The 17,958-nt window shown below is 38.4% G+C and overlaps 2 protein-coding genes across 39 annotated transcripts in view; one reads left to right on the plus strand and one right to left on the minus strand.

Moving 5' to 3' along the window:
- The window catches only part of ABCD2 (ATP binding cassette subfamily D member 2), a 68,140-nt gene extending 60,848 nt beyond the window's left edge, over positions 1-7,292 (minus strand). The window contains exons 1-2 of the mRNA XM_038577276.1: positions 7,084-7,292; positions 896-2,156 (exon numbers count right to left, since the gene is read on the minus strand). Of these exons, the coding sequence (XP_038433204.1) occupies positions 896-1,834 (939 nt within the window). The 5' untranslated portion in view covers positions 1,835-2,156; positions 7,084-7,292. The remainder of the gene's footprint in view (positions 1-895; positions 2,157-7,083) is intronic.
- Positions 7,293-7,742: 450 nt separating this feature from the next.
- C27H12orf40 (chromosome 27 C12orf40 homolog) overlaps positions 7,743-17,958 on the plus strand; it is a 120,186-nt gene continuing 109,970 nt past the window's right edge. For 28 of the 38 annotated variants that reach the window (XR_005380034.1, XR_005380036.1, XR_005380035.1 and 25 more), the window contains exon 1: positions 7,743-7,936. Coding sequence is in view for 19 of the 38 variants with exons in the window: in XM_038577289.1 (XP_038433217.1) it covers positions 7,914-7,936 (23 nt within the window). In the remaining 19 variants the exon portion in view is untranslated. Of the gene's footprint in view, positions 7,937-7,960; positions 8,188-17,958 lie in introns of those variants that run through there. The other 10 variants (XM_038577278.1, XM_038577280.1, XM_038577281.1 and 7 more) reach the window with 4 other exon arrangements.

A 17,958-nucleotide genomic window follows, 5' to 3' on the forward strand; every position in this document is an offset into this window, starting at 1 on the left:
TACTTGGTAATAAAATTCCAAAAAAAAAAAATACCATTTTAAGCTTTAGAATTCCTTAATATTTCATCTGCTAATTTACTTGTATTAAGATTTCAGATGCATCACCTTAAAAATTTCCATCATAGTTAATATTCTAAAGTTACTTTAATGCACTGCAAGCTTATATAATTAGGCTAACTATTTTAGGGGCCTACTTAATGTTGAAAATCTTTAATATTTAAAAATAACACTGGAACTCCTTTTCTCATCCTCATTTCTTCTCTAATCTTAGCTTTTCCCTAAAAGCTAGGCAAAATTTCATTTCACTGCTTCTCTTTATTTGTGTCAAAATATGGTAAACATTAACAAGGAGTAATGCAAATGCTATCTGTGAGACACATTCTCCTATAATTCTTCAGACTGAGGTCACTCCATTGACCAGACATGCAAAATTGTTAAACTTGTCTTTCATTTAAAGCAGAGGTTTTTCCCTTTCTTGAAAAACAAAGGAACAACAACAAGAATATCATCCTAAATTTTCCATCTCAATGTAAATGTGTTTAGTTTCCAAACAAATATTTTCTTCTTATGCTCTAGCACCAGTTAGAATTTAAGTCTTAAGAAAATGCTTAAGAGATAATTCTGAGCATATTTGGATAACTGAGGCTAAGTAGACTTTTTTAGATTGCTGAAAATCTTATTTCCATGAAACTTCAGAAAAGTTTGCACTCCACGGTTCTTTAAGAGCTTGTAATTAAAAAGGTAAGGAAGCGTATATTTCAATACAGGTTTAGATGTCATAGAAATCTAAAACGCTAAAGAAGTGGGTCCATCAACAGTACAACAGATGGTATCTAGCACTGCAGTGGCAGCTGGAAGAGTCTCACATTTCACTCATCACCTTAATTTCTCTTACCTTATGTCCTCTGTAAAAAGCAATTTCTTCAACATTGGCTATAATTCTGGAGTGCACATACCGCAAATAGCCTTTTCTGTGAGCTTCTTCAGCCACCAATTTACCAAATTTGGGAGAGCAGGCTTTCAAAACTTTAGCAGTGGCATATACCACAAGTCCTGCTAATAGGGTGGGCCCAATTGGGCTTGCTCCTCTGGATGTAGCAGTCTGGATAAGTGTATAGGAGGTCAGGATTACATCTAAAATAGGCTTGGTCAGATTGGAATATAAGTGAGCCACAGATTGGGAGAACATCATAATATCCTCAGTAAGAGATTGGTCAGGGTTTGCCAGCCTCCCATCCATATTGATCACCTTATAATAAGTCTGATTTGTAAAGTAGGTTTCATAGGCATGGTCTACCAGGCGAGTTCTGAAGGCCAAAGCCAATTTGCACTCCAGGTACCTTATTGCACTGTTAACAAAGGTGGCAGGAATGGCAATCATAAGCCACTTGATTAACTTGATGATGAAAGTCCGAGGCTTCTTTTCCACGATGCTCTTCACGATTTTTCCATCTAGACCAGCCACATAGATAGACAGAAAGGTTCTTGAGATTAGAGCCACTGAGTGGAGGCAGAGCCAGCCTGTTTCAGTGGTCACAAGTTTTGGAAAGAGAATTTTCCGAAGTTCTAGTAGCTGTTTGAAAAATTCTGCATTCACGCCAGGACAAGGTTTTTTACAAGTGGTCTCGGTGCAATGCAGTATTTCTCTGTTCTCTGCAGCCGGATAAACTGTTTCTTTTTTCTTCCTGTGGCCAGATTGCTTTAAACGCTTGCCAATGATGGGGTAGAGTGTTTTCAGAGCATATGCCGCAGCCACCAGGCAGGCAGCCCTTTTAGCAGCACTCGATCTGGTCCATTTCACCCGATCAGCTGCTGCATTTAGCATATTTGTCATTTTCCCAGTTACCCAAACAGGCTTCAGAAAGAATTGGTTTTAAAAGATCATGCTCCACGGGAATCCCCAGCAAATGTTTCAGAAAGTCCTACAGCGTTCCATAGTCTGCAGCATTTCTCCTCTTCTGTTTTTTGTTTTTGTTTTTGTTTTAATTTTGTTGGCTGTGACAGATGCAGCAGAGCTCACACTCCACGGTATCTACGGGGATGAATCCCTCAGAAGCTCAAGCTGCACCAAGGAAGCCTCAGGCTCCTCCCTCTCGGGCTCCTCATTGGCTGGGAGAGCGGTGGGACCTTGGAATCCTCGCTGCCTCCCTTTGAACCTTGAAAATGAGGAGAGAGCAAGACGAATTACATCTCTAAGCAGGAGTTCAAAGAGTTAAATGTCTATTTTTGGAGAGGTCGAATCAGGGCAGCTGCTGGCGACAAAACCTGCCCTAGCTACTGAGCATGCTCAGCGTCACTTGGAAGCCCACAGAAGTTTCGGAATATACATCTCTTCTGTAAGGTTTTAGTAGGTACCACAAGGGGAAGAACAAAAAGAAAGGGAGATTTTCAAGAGCTATAGAAGGAGATGAGAGCGAAGGAACTAGGGAGGAGGGACAAGAGGGTTAACATAAAGAGAATCTGAGAAGGGTTTGCAGTCAATCTAAAATGGAGAGAGAGAAGAAAGTGACAAGTTTGGAGGGCGCTGTAAAGAACAAAGGATCAAATACTCAGATTTGTTTTTTGGTGCCGGGCCCCCCCCCCATTTTACTTTTTTCTCCCTGTGATTTCACATGAAGTCCTAGAACCTAGCAGACAAATTGTGGTTGAGGGTTTTTGTTTTTGGTAAATAAATAGATATCTTATGTATTATAAAAAAAATAATTATTTGGTAAACTTTCATCTTTGTGTTTACTTGTCCTTATAAGAAAAATCTTCCAGCCCCATAACTGCTACTTTTAGCAATGGAGCATATTTATTTACAATGTGACTATTAAATAAAGGAGTGCAATGTTTCACTTCTTCATCCCCTTGTGTCCTTTAGATAGTTGTTAGTTGGAGATGTGTGACTCTATATAATCAAAAGTTAACCATTTGGGAACCCAACCTAAGTTAAATGGTGGAAATAGCTTCTCCAGGACCTTACTTATTTTTCAAGAGTTTTGTTTGTTTGTTTTTGTCTTTTTCAAGCTTTGTTTTGTTTCTTTTGTTTAGGCTTGGAGACAATCTCCTGGTTACTTACCATTTCTATTTTGGTTATTTAATAAAAACCAAGTGTGTTAAAGAAAAATTCCATACATTATGAACAGAGTACTTAAACTGCTAAATATTCAAGCAAAATTCTGCATATTTAAAAAATGTAAAGAGCCTTTTTTTAAGGTAAGGATATTCTTGAATATGCAAATAGATTTTTGCTCTGCCCCCCCCCCCCCATATACAATATACCTACAGATTTCTAGTCATCTGGAAGCCTGGGAAAAATATGCATGAAACTAAAACAGAGGTTGGCAAATTACAACGCAACCAGTGAGCCAAATTTGGCCCTTGAGCGAAGAATAGTTTTTACATTTTAAAGTGGTTGAAAATACATCAAAAGAGTGGCGCCTCAGTGGCTAAGTTGGTTAAGTGTCTGCCTTCTGCTCAGGTCATGATCCCAGGGACCTGGCATGGGCTCCTTCATTGAGCTCCTTGCTCAGCCAGGAGCCTGCTTCTCCCTCTTCCTCAGCCCCTCCGCTGCTTATGCTCTCTCTCTTAAATAAATTAAAATAAAAAAAAAAGAAAGAACAGCAAAAGAAGAATATTTTGTGACTTGAAACTTTTCTGAAATTTTTATTTTGGCATCCAGAAATACAGTTTTATTGGAACATAGCCATATCCATTTATTCACTTAATTGTTTATAGTTTTCAAGCCACAATGACAGGGTGGAGTAGATGAAACAGAAGCTAAATATTGACTTTCTGACCCCCTTTGGGAGAAGTTTGCCAACCCCTGTGATAGAATATAAAACCTGTCTCAGTGTTGGGATAATGATCTTCATTATTCATTTGACTATGAGTAAAGAACTATTCTTTTATAAGTAACAGTATTCATAGACTTTGAAAACTCTTTTCCTGTGTATCTATATTAATTCCAAGAATCATCACAGGTTTCATTTCATTTGTTTGCATTCAATTTAGCAAATTTACTAATGCATGAGTGGCCAATTCGTGCAAGTCTCTTTGATAGTTGGCTATATTAGCTAGCACAGTCATTTCATTAAGACTTTCTAAGTCTGAATGTAGAGATCATAGTGTTATGGTGGTTATTTTCAACATCTTTTATTCCTAATCTTATACTTTTCATGTGTCCAAATAAGGCTGTCTGACATTTATAAAATTTAATTCTTTATGTCACATCTCCTGACTGTGACAGGATAAGTGGAGGGCCATGGTAAACTTGTGTTAGTGACAGGAGGATGTTCAGCCAAGCAGAACATGCTACACAGAGGGATGTGTTAGGTCAGAAAGCAAAGGGCAGTTGAGGCAGTGGCTTACATCATTGCCTTAGGACAGCCATTTCATAAAAGGAGCAGTGTAATGGGAATCTAGATGCATAGATCTTTAGATATCCAAACAGGTCCACACTTAATTGTAGGTAGGTCAGTTTACCACCTGATACTGAGGCTGGGGTATAGGAGCAAGATTTTAATGTGTGGAGTCAAAGACTTGTTAGGATGTAGATATGAAGAAAATAAGATAGAAATTTGGTTGCTAGAATTGTGCACAAGGGAAGTTGAAAGCCAGTAACTAGAACTAGGGAAAAGGTCAAAATGAGATGTGACTTGATGTTGAGGCTCTTAAGTACAGACCTAATTAAAATCATTGAAATTCTACTTTCACCCTTCATTCTGCCCTGCTCCAAAGGTCAGATTTAGTCCTAGCATTTGAGGCTATGTTCCAGCCTGCAGGAAAGTCAGAGGAAGAATTCAAGAGGATACGAAACCAGATAGGTAATTCCAGTTGGAAATATATGCCATTTAAGTAAGAAATTAAGGATGTCAAAGTACTTTCAATTTTTATATTGGTGATATTCAACTAAAACAAAGATAATATTAATTTGGCTTGAATTCCAAACTAGGTAAGAAAAAGGAGGTTAAAAAAAAATCATGTGTTACTACATTAAATATAATTTGGCCCAATTTCTACTCAAGCTTCTCAATTTTACATGTGTTTATATGGAAAAGTATTAAAATTGGCTTAAAAGGGGAGAAAAATCTTAGAAAAAAATCTTGAAAATGAATAAAAATTAATAATAGTTACCAAATTACTGTATTCTCCAGTGTGATTTTTTTAAAAAAGTAGGTTCTATGCCCAGTGTGGAGCCCAGTGTGAGGCTCAAACTCCCAACCCTGAGATTAAGACCTGAGCTGAGATGAAGAGTCAAATGCTTAACCAACTGAGCCAACTAGGTACCCCTCAGGTGTGATATTCTTAATGTTAGTGTCAAAGTGGCCACTACCAACATCCATGGAAGAGCCAGATTAAATAGATTTTGTATATATTCAAGAATACATATAAAACATACAAAATGATATGCTTTATAAACTGTAAAGCATCAGAAATGATTTTTTATAATTGAGAGATCTACATATGCAAGCATATATACAAAATGTAGATAATACGTATGTTGTATGTTTAGACAGTAAGTCACCAGAAAGTAAATATTTTTTAGTAGTAACAATAAATTAAGGTTTAAGAATTTTACATGGATTTCCTTTCATCAAATGCTAAGTAGTATTTCATCTGTGCTGTATTCCTTTCTTGAACTGTTTTCTGACCCAAGAGATTACCTAATTGCCCTACTGTCCCTAAAATGGCACTGTGTTTGACTAATTATCTATCGCTCATGTTAGTCTTGTTCATGTGAGGCATAAACAAACCTAAAGGTGAGACAGTAGATCAACATTTCAGCTGCGAAAAATAACCACCTAATAATTAGTTCATAAGGAAATGTCTTTTGCTGTGAAGGAAAACCCAGCAACTATCTTGTCTAAAGAAGATGTGTATCATAGATTAATTTTCCCCTAGCCTAATTTACCACTTCTACTGCCTCTCTGTGACTGGAAGGAAAGCAGTGAGAGTTCTTGATTTCTCAGTAAATTGACCAACCTTTCCTTTATGTCCTCTCACAATATATCAAAAGAGTTAACCTTTTAGGCAAATTATTTCCCCTTTGTAGTCAATTTGTACCTGTTTCAAAAATGTTTAAAGAAGGAAAGGCTAATAACTTTGGGTCACTGCTTCTCCCTTTTATGCCTTCATTATATTGTTTAGTTACCAAAAAATGACCAGCCACTCCATGTGGAAGACTACTTTGTACTGAAATGCTGTATTCACCTGGTTTTTAAAAAAAAAAAACGATTTTATTTATTTATCATGAGAGACAGAGACACAGGCAGAGGGAGAAGCAGGCTCCCTGCAGGGAGCCCAGGGCAGGACTCCATCCCAGGACCCTGGGATCACAACCTGAGCCAAAGGCAGATACTCAACCCCTGAGCCACCCCAGGCATCCCCCACTTTTTCCTGGTCTAATTCAGATCAATGTTAGGTATACTTTGGTTAATTTTTATTATAAAAATTAGTACTTATATGATTAAACCAGGTATCTATCCTGGGACATAATCCTGTTTTATGTACTTATTCCTAATGACTTAAAAGAAAATATATTATATTTGAAATTTTGAGATATTCCCTAGGTTAAAATCTGGAAAACAATCCTGACAACTGAGGGGAGAGGTATACTTAGTGCATTTATTTGGGACAAAAGATTTTTAGTTTCCAACCAAAATATCATAGAACCGTTTGCAGGATAAATGTTTTACGAGGACATACAAACATAACATACACACACACACACACACACACAAAAACCCCAGCAAAATCCAGTTTTTGTTTTGAGATGTTTTCGGTAAAAATCTGAATCTTTAAGGCCTTCATAAGCTTAAATTTTGATCGCTCTCAGAAACTCACAAAATGTACAGAATACTAAATCACTAAGGTGCAACGTTCCTAACAAACAACTGTTTACTGAATGTTAAAACCATATGCGGAAGATATTTAAGGGATCTGGACAGGGAGTGTTTAAGTGCGAATGCAAGCTTCATCTTCAGGATTAGGGATCTTACAAGTTTGTCTCTGCCTTCTCTTTCTCTCCCAAGCCTGGTCTCGGATGTGACCAATAGAGAACTAAATAAAATTATGGTGGAGGTGGCTTGAAACACTAACCCTGTGGCCACAGCCCGAAACTTCATTTACTGAGGCTTCCTTTGCCTGAGCCGTCAAAACTGCTGACTCCTCTTCCCTTCTGCGGCCTGGCTGCTTTCCCACGGCGTCCCCGGTGGCCCCAACAGGCCACTGTCTCCGCAGACACCGCAGAGGCTGTCGGGAGGCTCCCAGGGGCCCGCCCCGCCGCGGAGGCTGTCGGGAGGCTCCCTAGGAGCCCGCCCCGCCGCGGAGGCTGTCGGGAGGCTCCCAGGGGCCCGCCCCGCCGCGGAGGCTGTCGGGAGGCTCCCCAGGGGCCCGCTCTGGTGCAGAAGCTGTTGGGAGGCTCCTCAGGGGTCCGTCCGGGCACGGAGGCTGTCGGGAGGCTCCCCAGGGGCCCGCTCTGGTGCAGAAGTTGTTGGGAGGCTCCTCAGGGGCCCGTCCGGGCGCGGAGGCTGTCGGGAGGCTCCCAGGGGCCCGCCCCGCCGCGGAGGCTGTCGGGAAGCTCCCTAGGAGCCCGCCCCGCCGCGGAGGCTGTCGGGAGGCTCCCCAGCGGCCCGCCCGGGCGCGGAGGCTGTCGGGAGGCTCCCAGGGGCCCGCCCCGCCGCGGAGGCTGTCGGGAAGCTCCCTAGGAGCCCGCCCCACCGCGGAGGCTGTCGGGAGGCTCCCCAGCGGCCCGACCGGGCGCGGAGGCTGTCGGGAGCCTCCTCAGGGGCCCGCCCGGGCGCGGAGGCTGTCGGGAGGCTGTTGGGAGGCTGGGGGTTTGGAAGGAGTTGGCTGAGGGCGAAGAAGCTGTGGCGCCCAGCTGAGACGTCTGAGCTCCCGCCTTTGGGGGCCTCAGAAGTTTGTGAGAGATGAATTGGGTCGGGGGATCCCGGTGAGTTTGGCTGCTTGGAGCCTGAGACCGTAGGCCTTGAGTCCCCGAACGTTCGCTCCAGTAATGGCGCCTCCCTCCGAGGCCCTGGAGGGATGGGCCTCGCCTCAGCTGGAGAGAAGTTGAAGGAGTGGGTCTCTTCGCTGGTAGCCAGGCTGGGAGATCGTAGCCACCGCCTCTCTGTCCTAAAGCAAAAGCAAGTCGGCTTCTTCCCGCTGCCTTTCCAAAGGCTTCCCGTGTGGAGCCCACAGCCGGTGAGCGGCTCTGCTCATCCTCCCTGGCGTCCCACGGCTTCCTTCTCTAGTGAGGCCTCTCGGAACCTGAGCCCTCTTTTTCCTTTTTTCCGCCCCTGCCCCTCTCTCAGGAGGATTTTTTTTCCTAGGGCAGTATATAGTTTTTGTGTGAATTTGGAAAGTATTATGGAAGAGACCATTCGTTGCTGTCCCTAAATCCATTGGTGGAAAAGGGGGGGCGTGGCAGTATCCATCATAAATTTAATTTTTAAGATTATTTATTTATTCATGAGAGAGAGAGAGAGAGAGAGAGGCGCAAAGACATAGGCTCCATGCAGGGAGCCCGATGTGGGACTCGGTTCCGAGATCAGGTCCTGAGCCAAAGGCTCAAACGCTGAGCCGTCCAGGTGCCCCTAGTTTTTTTTTGTTTTGTTTTTTAAATATTTTATTTATTCATGATGGACCTAGAGAGAGGCAGAGACACAGGCAGAGGGAGACAGAGAAGCAGGCTCCATGCACCGGGAGCCCGACGCGGGACTCAATCCCGGGACTCCAGGACCGCGCCCTGGGCCAAAGGCAGGCGCCAAACCGCTGAGCCACCCAGAGATTCCCCCCTCCCCAGTTTGTTTTTTTAAAGGGAGGTAAAGTGAATGGGCTTTAAAGATTGATTTAAGAGACAGTGAGAGCGCATGCGCACGTGATCCCACAAGCGGGAAGGGGCATAGAGACTCTTGAAGCCGATTCCCTGCTGAGCAAGGACCCTGACGTGGGGCTCCTTCCCAGGACCCTGATCATGACCTGAGCTGAACTCAAGAGTGGGTGGGATTAACCAACTGAGCCACCTGGGTGCTCCTAAAGTGGAGTTGTGTTTTTGTTTGTTTGTTTTTTTAGGATTTTATTTATTTATTCATGAGACACACACACACAGGCAGGCTCCATGCAAGGAGCCCAAAGCGGGACTCAATCCTGGATCCCAGGATCACACTCTGGGCCAAAGGCAGAAGCTCGACCGTTAAGCCACCCAGGCGTCCCTAAAGTGAAGTTTTAAATTGTAATAACTTACAAGAGAATTTGCAATTAATTTTATATTTAGCATTAATCTCATTAAGTGTGATGGGTTGACAATGTAGTTTTATTTAACATTTTAAAAAAGATCTTATTTATTCATGATAGACATAGAGGCAGGCTCCCCGTGAGCAGCCAGATGTGGGACTTGATCGCGTATCCTAGGATCACTCCCTCAGCCAAAGGCAGACGCTCAACCACTGAGCCACCCATGCGTTCCTAGTTAATATTTTCGTTACTGTTGGCCCATAGTCCACTAGGATGGAAATAATATGGGGCTGTAATTTCATTTGATGAAATTCCTTGATGAATTGTTTTAATTGAAACACTAATCTCTTAAATACAATTTTTGTCACAAGTAGACCCACACAAGCAGTGGTGATACTGTTAGAATGTAATACACTAACGTTCTAAGAAATTTTGTAAGGAGAAAGACGGCCTTTATGTTCACCAAGTATTATAACTATGCCCAGTAATTTTAGCAGAAGCATTTATCCTATTAAAAAATATGTTAGCATTGTATTTTAGAAATTTTTCTGAATTATTTCTGGCTGGTGTTATAGCATCATACTTCTACTCTGGAAAAAAATAAAAAATTCACAGGCTTCACGAGATTTAGTTGATTATCTGATTATAATTGATCTTTTTGAGCTTGACATTCTTAACATGTGAATATTAAATGAGATAAATCATTTTACAAATACTTAAGTACTATTAAAATGTAGTGCCATTATTCTGTCATATATATAAAACTTCTGACTATTCAAGGAGTAATATTTTAGTTGCTATTGGGAGGATGCAAAAGCAGTATACTACAGGAAATGTAGTCTAGAGATGTGTTTCTCAAAATGAGGTAGTGCTGTGCCTAGAAGTATTAGGTACCCCTGGGGCTTAAGAAATAATGGAAGAAGCATGACACCTCTCCCTGGAGCATCAGTTTGCTTCTTTTATTTTTTAGGATTTTGTTTATTTATTTGAGACAACATGTGAGAGAGTGCACATGTGGGAAGACCTGATGCAGGGCTCCATCCTGAGTGGAAGGCAGACTCTTAACCAGTTGAACCACCCAGGAGCCTTTGGAGCATCAATTTTCCTCAGGGCTTAGAGGAAAATATATTTTTATGCATTTGTTTATTTTTATTTTAAAAAAGATTTTATTTATTCATGACACAGAGAGAGAGACAGGCAGAGACATAGGCAGAAGGAGAGGCAGGCTCCGTGCAGGGAGCCCCAACATGGGACTCGATCCTGGGACTCCAGGATTACGCCCTGAGCCAAAGGCAGATGCTCAACCACTGAGCCACCCACTATATTTTTAATATAGTCACTATATTTTTAAATTTAAACAAACATGAATACATTATGGAGTAAAGTGCAAATCTTGAGATATTTTAAGGCATCACTATTTTTAAATTTAAACAAACATGGATACATTATGGAGTAAAGTGCAAATCTCGAGATATTGTAAGATAAAATTTGCAATTTTAAATATATTTTTCTTGTGGGGAATGGACTCCACAGGTCAAACCACAGATTAATAATGAAACAATGAGTATCTCCATTTTCTTATATACGATAGACAAAGGTGAACAAGATTAGTTGATCATGGTATTATATCCCTAAAGGGCGTCAGAATCCAAGATAGTGCTTATTAATGACTACTAGCTGCTATTAGAGCTATTATGGAATAGAAATTTTAATCCATACCCCAGTCCATCTTGGAGTATTTATTATCCTTTGTTATTAGGGTTGTTTTTTGGGTAAAAATGTTGAGAACTGTTAAGAACTTAAATATAGACAAATAATTGGAGAACATTTACAAAGCTCCATCAGAGCTGCTCCCTCAGAGCATTCAACATTAATTAAACAAATTGGTTTTCACATGGCTCCCTGTTTAGGGCATTGTTAATCTATGTGGGCGGGGGAGGGAAATTCAGAAAAAGAAAAAGTTGTAATTTTGATCCACAAAAATAATCTGTGGTAGAATGGTAAGAATAAAATTAGGTAAATAACTATAATATTGAATTGTTAAATAGCACTTGATATTTAAACAAGTGCTGTTCTAAGTGCTTTTTACGTATTCGCTCATTTACTCTTAAGAATCTCATGAGGTATATACAAATGTTATCCTCATTTTACTGATAGAGAAATTGAGGCACTGTTAAGGTTAAATGACTTGCCCAAGGTCACCCAGCTAATTAGTAGCAGAGTTAGGATTTGAGAACAATGTGCTTAACCACTATGCTATGCTGCGTAGAAACAGAAATATTGTAAAGGTGGCACACATAAAGGGGATGTGGATCCCTAGAGAACCAAGAAGCAGGAAATTACATAAAGCCTTGAAGGATAGCAATATTGTACAGAACGAGCACTACAGAGAAGCAATGAAGCACAGTTTCTTAAAAGTTGAAAAAGAGGGGGGATCCCTGGGTGGCTCAGCGGTTTAGTGCCTGCCTTTGGCCCAGGGTGGGATCCTGGAGTCCCCAGGTCAAGTCCGCATCGGGCTCCCAGCATGGAGCCTGCTTCTCCCTCCTCCTGTGTCTCTGCCTCTTTCTTTCTCTATGTCTATCATGAATAAATAAATAAATAAATCTAAAAAAAAAAAAGTTGAAAAAGAGGTGAGATAAATGACCAAATTAGAGACCTAACTTTTATTTAGCAAGGCTTAGAAGAGAGGGTTGAGACGGGGGAGGTATTAAAGAAATTGATAGGGTTATTTGCCAGACAGCAAGTGGGGCTGCATTATACAGGAAACCAGTAAGGGGCTTTACACTTTTTTTTTTTTTTAAGGGAATTAAAGAAGCAGGCTATAGCAGTTTACGTTTTGATCACAGCAGTCTGATTGATTGTATATACAACATGGAAGCAGAGTATTATATATTGTAGGAACCTGATATATGTTAAGTTTAATTGCAGAATCATTTGGTAGAATATTTTTTAATTTTTAAAAAATATTTTTAAGATTTATTTATTTTAGAGAGTGGGAGGGAGGGTGACTGTGGGGGAACGGCAGAGGGAGAAGGAGAAAATCTGAAGTGGACTGCCCTCTGAGCAGGGAGTCTGATGCAGGGCTCCATCTTGCCACTTCCAGATCATGACCTAAAACCAAAAATTAGGCACTTAACCAACTGAGCCACCCAGGCGCCCCAATAAGAAAACCTTTATAATTGCAAAGGTCTTTACAGTTTTTCTTGGCGTAAAACAAACTTGGTATTTGATCTTTTGCTACTCTTCAGTCTGGGGACTCTACCAGTCATAATAAAGTGTCTTTTTTTTTGTGTTTGTGAAATCAAAAAGGGAAAAGATTGGCGGCTAGAGGGAAGAAGTAAGCTTCCCTTATTTTTCTTTTCAAAAGTACTTGGTTTGGCTTTAATGTTACAGTTTGTGGATTTTTGCAAGATATCATAACATTTCATTTCAAACAGTTTCATTTTGGTTAGAGATTGGCCTAAGCTGAGAGTAATTTACATGTCTGTGATAGCAATCCCCAGTCAACTGTCTCTGAAACTTGTTAATCATCGGTAATGTCAGGTTTTTCAACTTTTAATGTTCTGTTCTTTATTTTTTTCCAAGATTGTATTTTATTATTTTTATTTTAAAATGCCCTTCCCCCCCTTTTTTTTTATTTTTTTATTTTTTTATTTTTTATTTTTATTTTTTATTTTTTTTGCCCTTCCCCTTTTAAGTCCTTTCTTGACAGTTAAAATATTGGTCATCTGTCAGTCTTGCCAATTAAATTTTTTTTCCTTTTACTTGTTTGGGAATCATTGCTCTAGAACTCTGATTCTTACTTTATACTTTTTGTAAGTCACTTAGACCCTATAATTTCCTAGTCAGATGGAGGTATAAATTTGAGACAGGACAGGTATGACCACTGATTTTTTAAAAATTGGAAACGATTCTATTTTATTTTCCCGTTTATTGATCAGTGACTTGTTTCACCAAATTCATAGTCACCTCAGACTTGAAGGTGTTAGGACGATAGGAGAGGAAGGAGAATATAAAGATATGTCCAGTCTTTGGGTGGCAATTTGCGTTTTATTTTTTTTATTTTTTATTAAAGATTTATTTATTTATTCATGATAGAGAGAGGCAGAGGGAAAAGCAGGCTCCATGCAGGGAGCCCGATGCAGGACTTGATCCCGGGACTCCAGGATCCTGCCCTGGGCCAAAGGCAGGCGCCAAACCGCTGAGCCACCCAGGGATCCCCAATTTGTGTTTTAGAATGGGTTTGACTATAGATGGACTATAATGTACTCTACATGAAGTATAAGAAATTTTTTTTTTAAATTAGGACAGGTTTATTTTGCAAGTTAGACTGAATAATGCAACCAGTGTTGTTAAAAGGACACAGATAAAAATCTTGTTTAAATTTAGTTAAGGGAGAGGTTTGCATTTGTAAACGTAGGCCTAGAATGTTTGTGCAAAATATTTGTTGAGTGCTGTGTACCAAGCACTGCCAGGTAGGCATGCAAAGTAACAAAATTTAGTTTCTTTCTGAGAAATTTATATTTTATTGGGGGTGGTTGTTATAACATGCCATTAAGTTTGAAAATGTTTAAGGTAAGGGGCCAAAATATATGCTTTAAAAAATAGATACTCTGAACAATAGTAGAAAATAGGATAATTTTAGCTGAAGCTTTAGCAATCAGAAATAAGATTAAAGGAAAGTTTAGATGGAGGAAAAAATAATGCAAATAAACATTGGAAATAAGATTATATACTTAAATATTTAAAAATATGTATATGTGTCCACTGATAGGTTAAAAACCAGACTGAGAAGTTGAAATTTGATCTGTTATTGAGTCATACAAATTTGGAAGTAACACAATCAAAATGGCATTTTATGACTGTTTGTGGTATTAGTATTATGTAGTTTGGAACTAGTGGAAAAACTTTAAGATAATGATTCCAGTTAGGATTCTGCTCAGGGAAAAAAGTTAATACTATTTTTCCATTTTCCGGTATCACTGTATATTCTCCAAATCAAATCAACACAAAGTCCTAACTCATTTTGTTGGTTTCATGGGCTATGTGAATTTGGATTATTAAACCTCTCCATACAAAGGCAAAACCTTTTGTATGGAAAAATAATACAAAATCATGACTACAAAATTAGATACTGGCCTTGGAAGGGACATTTTCATGTTAAGGGCCCTGAAGCTTAACCTCAATTAGCTTTACAAGTTCTCTTTATGAAAATTAGTCTCTCTGCATCTTTTTCTTTATCTCTTAAATGGGGATAAGACTTAAATGTACTGTGAACATCATCCCTGTTTGCCTGACACAGTCATGATTTATGCTTGTGGTCCTAGTGGCATGCCCAGTTTAGCATTTGTCTTGGGAGTTTTTGTTTCTGTTACTGTTTCCGTTAAAATGAGCCCAGCTATATTCAATGAATGGCCTATTTTTTTTTTTAAACCTCTGCTGCCATGGTCTGTATTAGTGTATGGGCTGAGTGTGCAGTGAAGAGAATTCTCACCTTAATATGTGGTTAAATCTAAAGGCATCCAGTGATAATTTGGGAAGGATACTTTCCAGATCAAAAATAAATAACCATGCTTTTTAAGGACAGACTAGGGGGCACAAGTTGATAGAGTGTGCTAGGACATGAGCAGCTAGGGACAATTCACTTGCTAGTTGAGGTTGCAGAAGTATTAAATGCTGCTGTCTCTGCTGGCCAGTTGTACCAGCTAGTTGAGCTATTGCATGCTAAAGACAGATTTGTATAGCTACCATACCTGGGGGTGGGGTCCATATGAAGCATGGGAAATTTTAGATTAAGTGTAAGTGAAATACTTGTAAGGAATAGAGGCTAAGCTGTCCTGTCAGCCTACAAAGAGCAGTTAGGAATGTTGTTGCTGCAGTGGTTTTTGTCAACTATTAATATTGGTTGGTAATGCTTTTGTAATCTTTTTGGTAGCAGGGAACTCAAGGAAAATTCATGTTTAATAATAAATTAAGTATTGATGTTTTGTTTTTAAGTTGATGACCCCTGTAAGTTTTGCACAAAATTTTTACCAACATTTAGCATTTCATGGTTATATCAATGAGCACATGACAAACTGAAGACAGAAATTACTGGGAAAACATCAGAATTTATTATTTTAAGGAGATTATAGCAGCAAACAATAATATGACACATATAACTGCAGAACATTGAAGATAAAATATCTGCAATGATAATGTGAATGGGTTATAGCATCATGTATAAAACAGAGTTCTTACTAAATTATATATCCTATATGTCCAAGATATACTTCGATTGATTATGGTTTATATGTATTTTATAGTTGTATCCATGGAAGCTTGATATTTTACCAAACAGAAGCTACAGTTGTCAATATCTTGAACAGTTTTATATATATGCCCAGTTAATAGAACTGAGTTCTCATTTCTGAGACAACACTAATGTTGAAAAATACTTTGGCATGTCATTATAAGCTTTCTTTCTTTGCTGCCTTTCATTAATTGAATTTTGTAAACATTTGAGTCTTTGTAATATTACTTTGTAAATCAATTCAAGTGTCCTACAGTGTTTTGAATATTTTTGTAAATAAATCCTCTAAATTTTGTTGACATTTTGTTAACAGACAACTTTATTCAAAATAAATAAATCTTTATTTCATAGGTAGAGTGGAAAAACTTCAATATTTGAAGTTTTAGTGAATTAAAATTACTGAAAATTAAGTTGGTATTTTTTTTTTTTGAAAATAAAATTTTGAAGACTTAATTGTGAATAACCTGAAATATGCATTCATGTCGGGGTATCATTCACTTTCTAAAATCACTTCCACTGTGTGACTCAGGAGATGGCTGCTCATGTTTATCATTATAGTCTGTAACTGTGAAATAATGTTTTCTTTGTCAAAATACTATAAAAGTTCAATCTGTAAGAACTTATTTAAATTAGGCTCTGTATTTTGAGTATTAGATTTCTGCCTTATTGATTTGACAGTTTTTTCTTCAATACCTTAACTGTCGTAATTCATACATCTCTAAGAACTTTTTTCAAGAAAAATAATAAACACTTTTTTCTTGTTTTATAAGAGAAACATTTATGTAAAAGCCATAATGTTCTACATATATCATTACTATTCCTGACACATCAGGTAGACCTGTTTTAGTTTTGTGGAAAGCCAATGTAAGTACTTTTTTCTAGGCTAATTACTGTCCTGAATCTTAATAAGTTTGCTAGCTAACAATGTTGGATTATAATGTTTTAGATTAAATTAATTTCAATGTAATACAAGCCATAAAATACTGTTTTTCATTTGTTATTACTCTTTTATTTACATTTTCCACTTTTAATCACACTTAAGATATGATTATAAGATCTTAATCTGGAAACAGTTTCTTTTGCATGGCACCATGCCACAAAAAAATAAGCAGCAAACTAAAAAGCAAAGGAAAAGAAACAAAACAATTCAAGACAGTTCAGACGTAAGATACTCATAGTATTTAATTCACATGGTAGTTTCAATATCTCCTGCTTATTTTATATAAAATGCAAGTGTTGTGCTTTACCTTTGTAAACCTTTTACCTTTCTTTTTTTTTTTTTTTTAAAGAAAGTATTTCTTTAGCTTTTTCTTCTGAATCTTTCCTTACCAGAAAGCATAGCAAGGGGCAGAATGCTCTGATATATTACTGTAATCAACATACTTTTCTTTGTGTGTTTCTGTATTTCTTCTCATCCCTTATCCTTTTTTTCCTTCTCTCCCTATCATTTCTTAAGTTCTTCCCTTCCCTTAACCTTTTTACACCTGTTTTACTTTATTCTTTCTTACAGAGAATAATGTAACAAATATCTATATTCCTGCTTCCTAGTAGAATTGAAAATTCGTAGCGTGTTCTATAAACAAGTTATGACCCACTACTGATTTTCTTTTGGTATGTAGTATAATGGCAACTAATATTGTTCATACTTCTATTGAAAGAGAAGGTTGCAATATATTTTTTCTAAAAATCCATTTTCCTGAATAACAATAATTGCTGTTAAAAGATTAGCCTCCAGGCAAGTGGGTGGCTCAGTTGGAACTGTCTTCTTGAGATATTGAATTCTCTCTGTATATATACTCAAAGTGGTATTGCTGGATCATATGGTAGTTCTCTTTCTAATTTTTTGAGGGAATTCCATACTACTTTCCTAGTGGTTGTACCAATTTACGTTCCTACCAACAATGCAGAACGGTTCCCCTTTCTCTACTTCTTCCCCAGCATTTCTTTCTTTTTCTCTTTGATAAAAGTCTTAACTGATACAAAGTGATAAATCATTGTGAGGTGTAAAGTGATAGCTCAGTGTGGTTTTAATTTTCATTTCCCTGATGATGAGTCATGTTGAACACATTTTCATGCACTTGTTAGCCATTTGTATGTCTTTGGGAAAGTGTCTGTTTTTAGGTTATTTGCCTGTTTTAAAATTTTTATTTATTTTTTATTTTAAGTATGCTCCATGTCCAATGCAGGCCTCAAATTCCTGACCTCGAGTTCAAGAGTTTTGTGTTTTACTGACTGAGCCAGCATTCATTCCAGTATAGTTAACATAGTGTTATATTAGTTTCAGGTTACGGTATAGTAATTAAACAATTACACATGACTCAGTACTCAATGAAAGTGTAATTTTAATCCCTTTCACCTATTTCTTGCTCCCTACCTTCTTTCCCTCTGGTAAACCATTAGTTTGTTTTCTATAGTTAAGAGTCTGTCTTTGTCTCTTTTTTGTTTTC

Source organism: Canis lupus, chromosome 27 (assembly GCF_011100685.1).
Source record: "Canis lupus familiaris isolate Mischka breed German Shepherd chromosome 27, alternate assembly UU_Cfam_GSD_1.0, whole genome shotgun sequence".
NCBI classification, from domain to species: domain Eukaryota; kingdom Metazoa; phylum Chordata; class Mammalia; order Carnivora; family Canidae; genus Canis; species Canis lupus.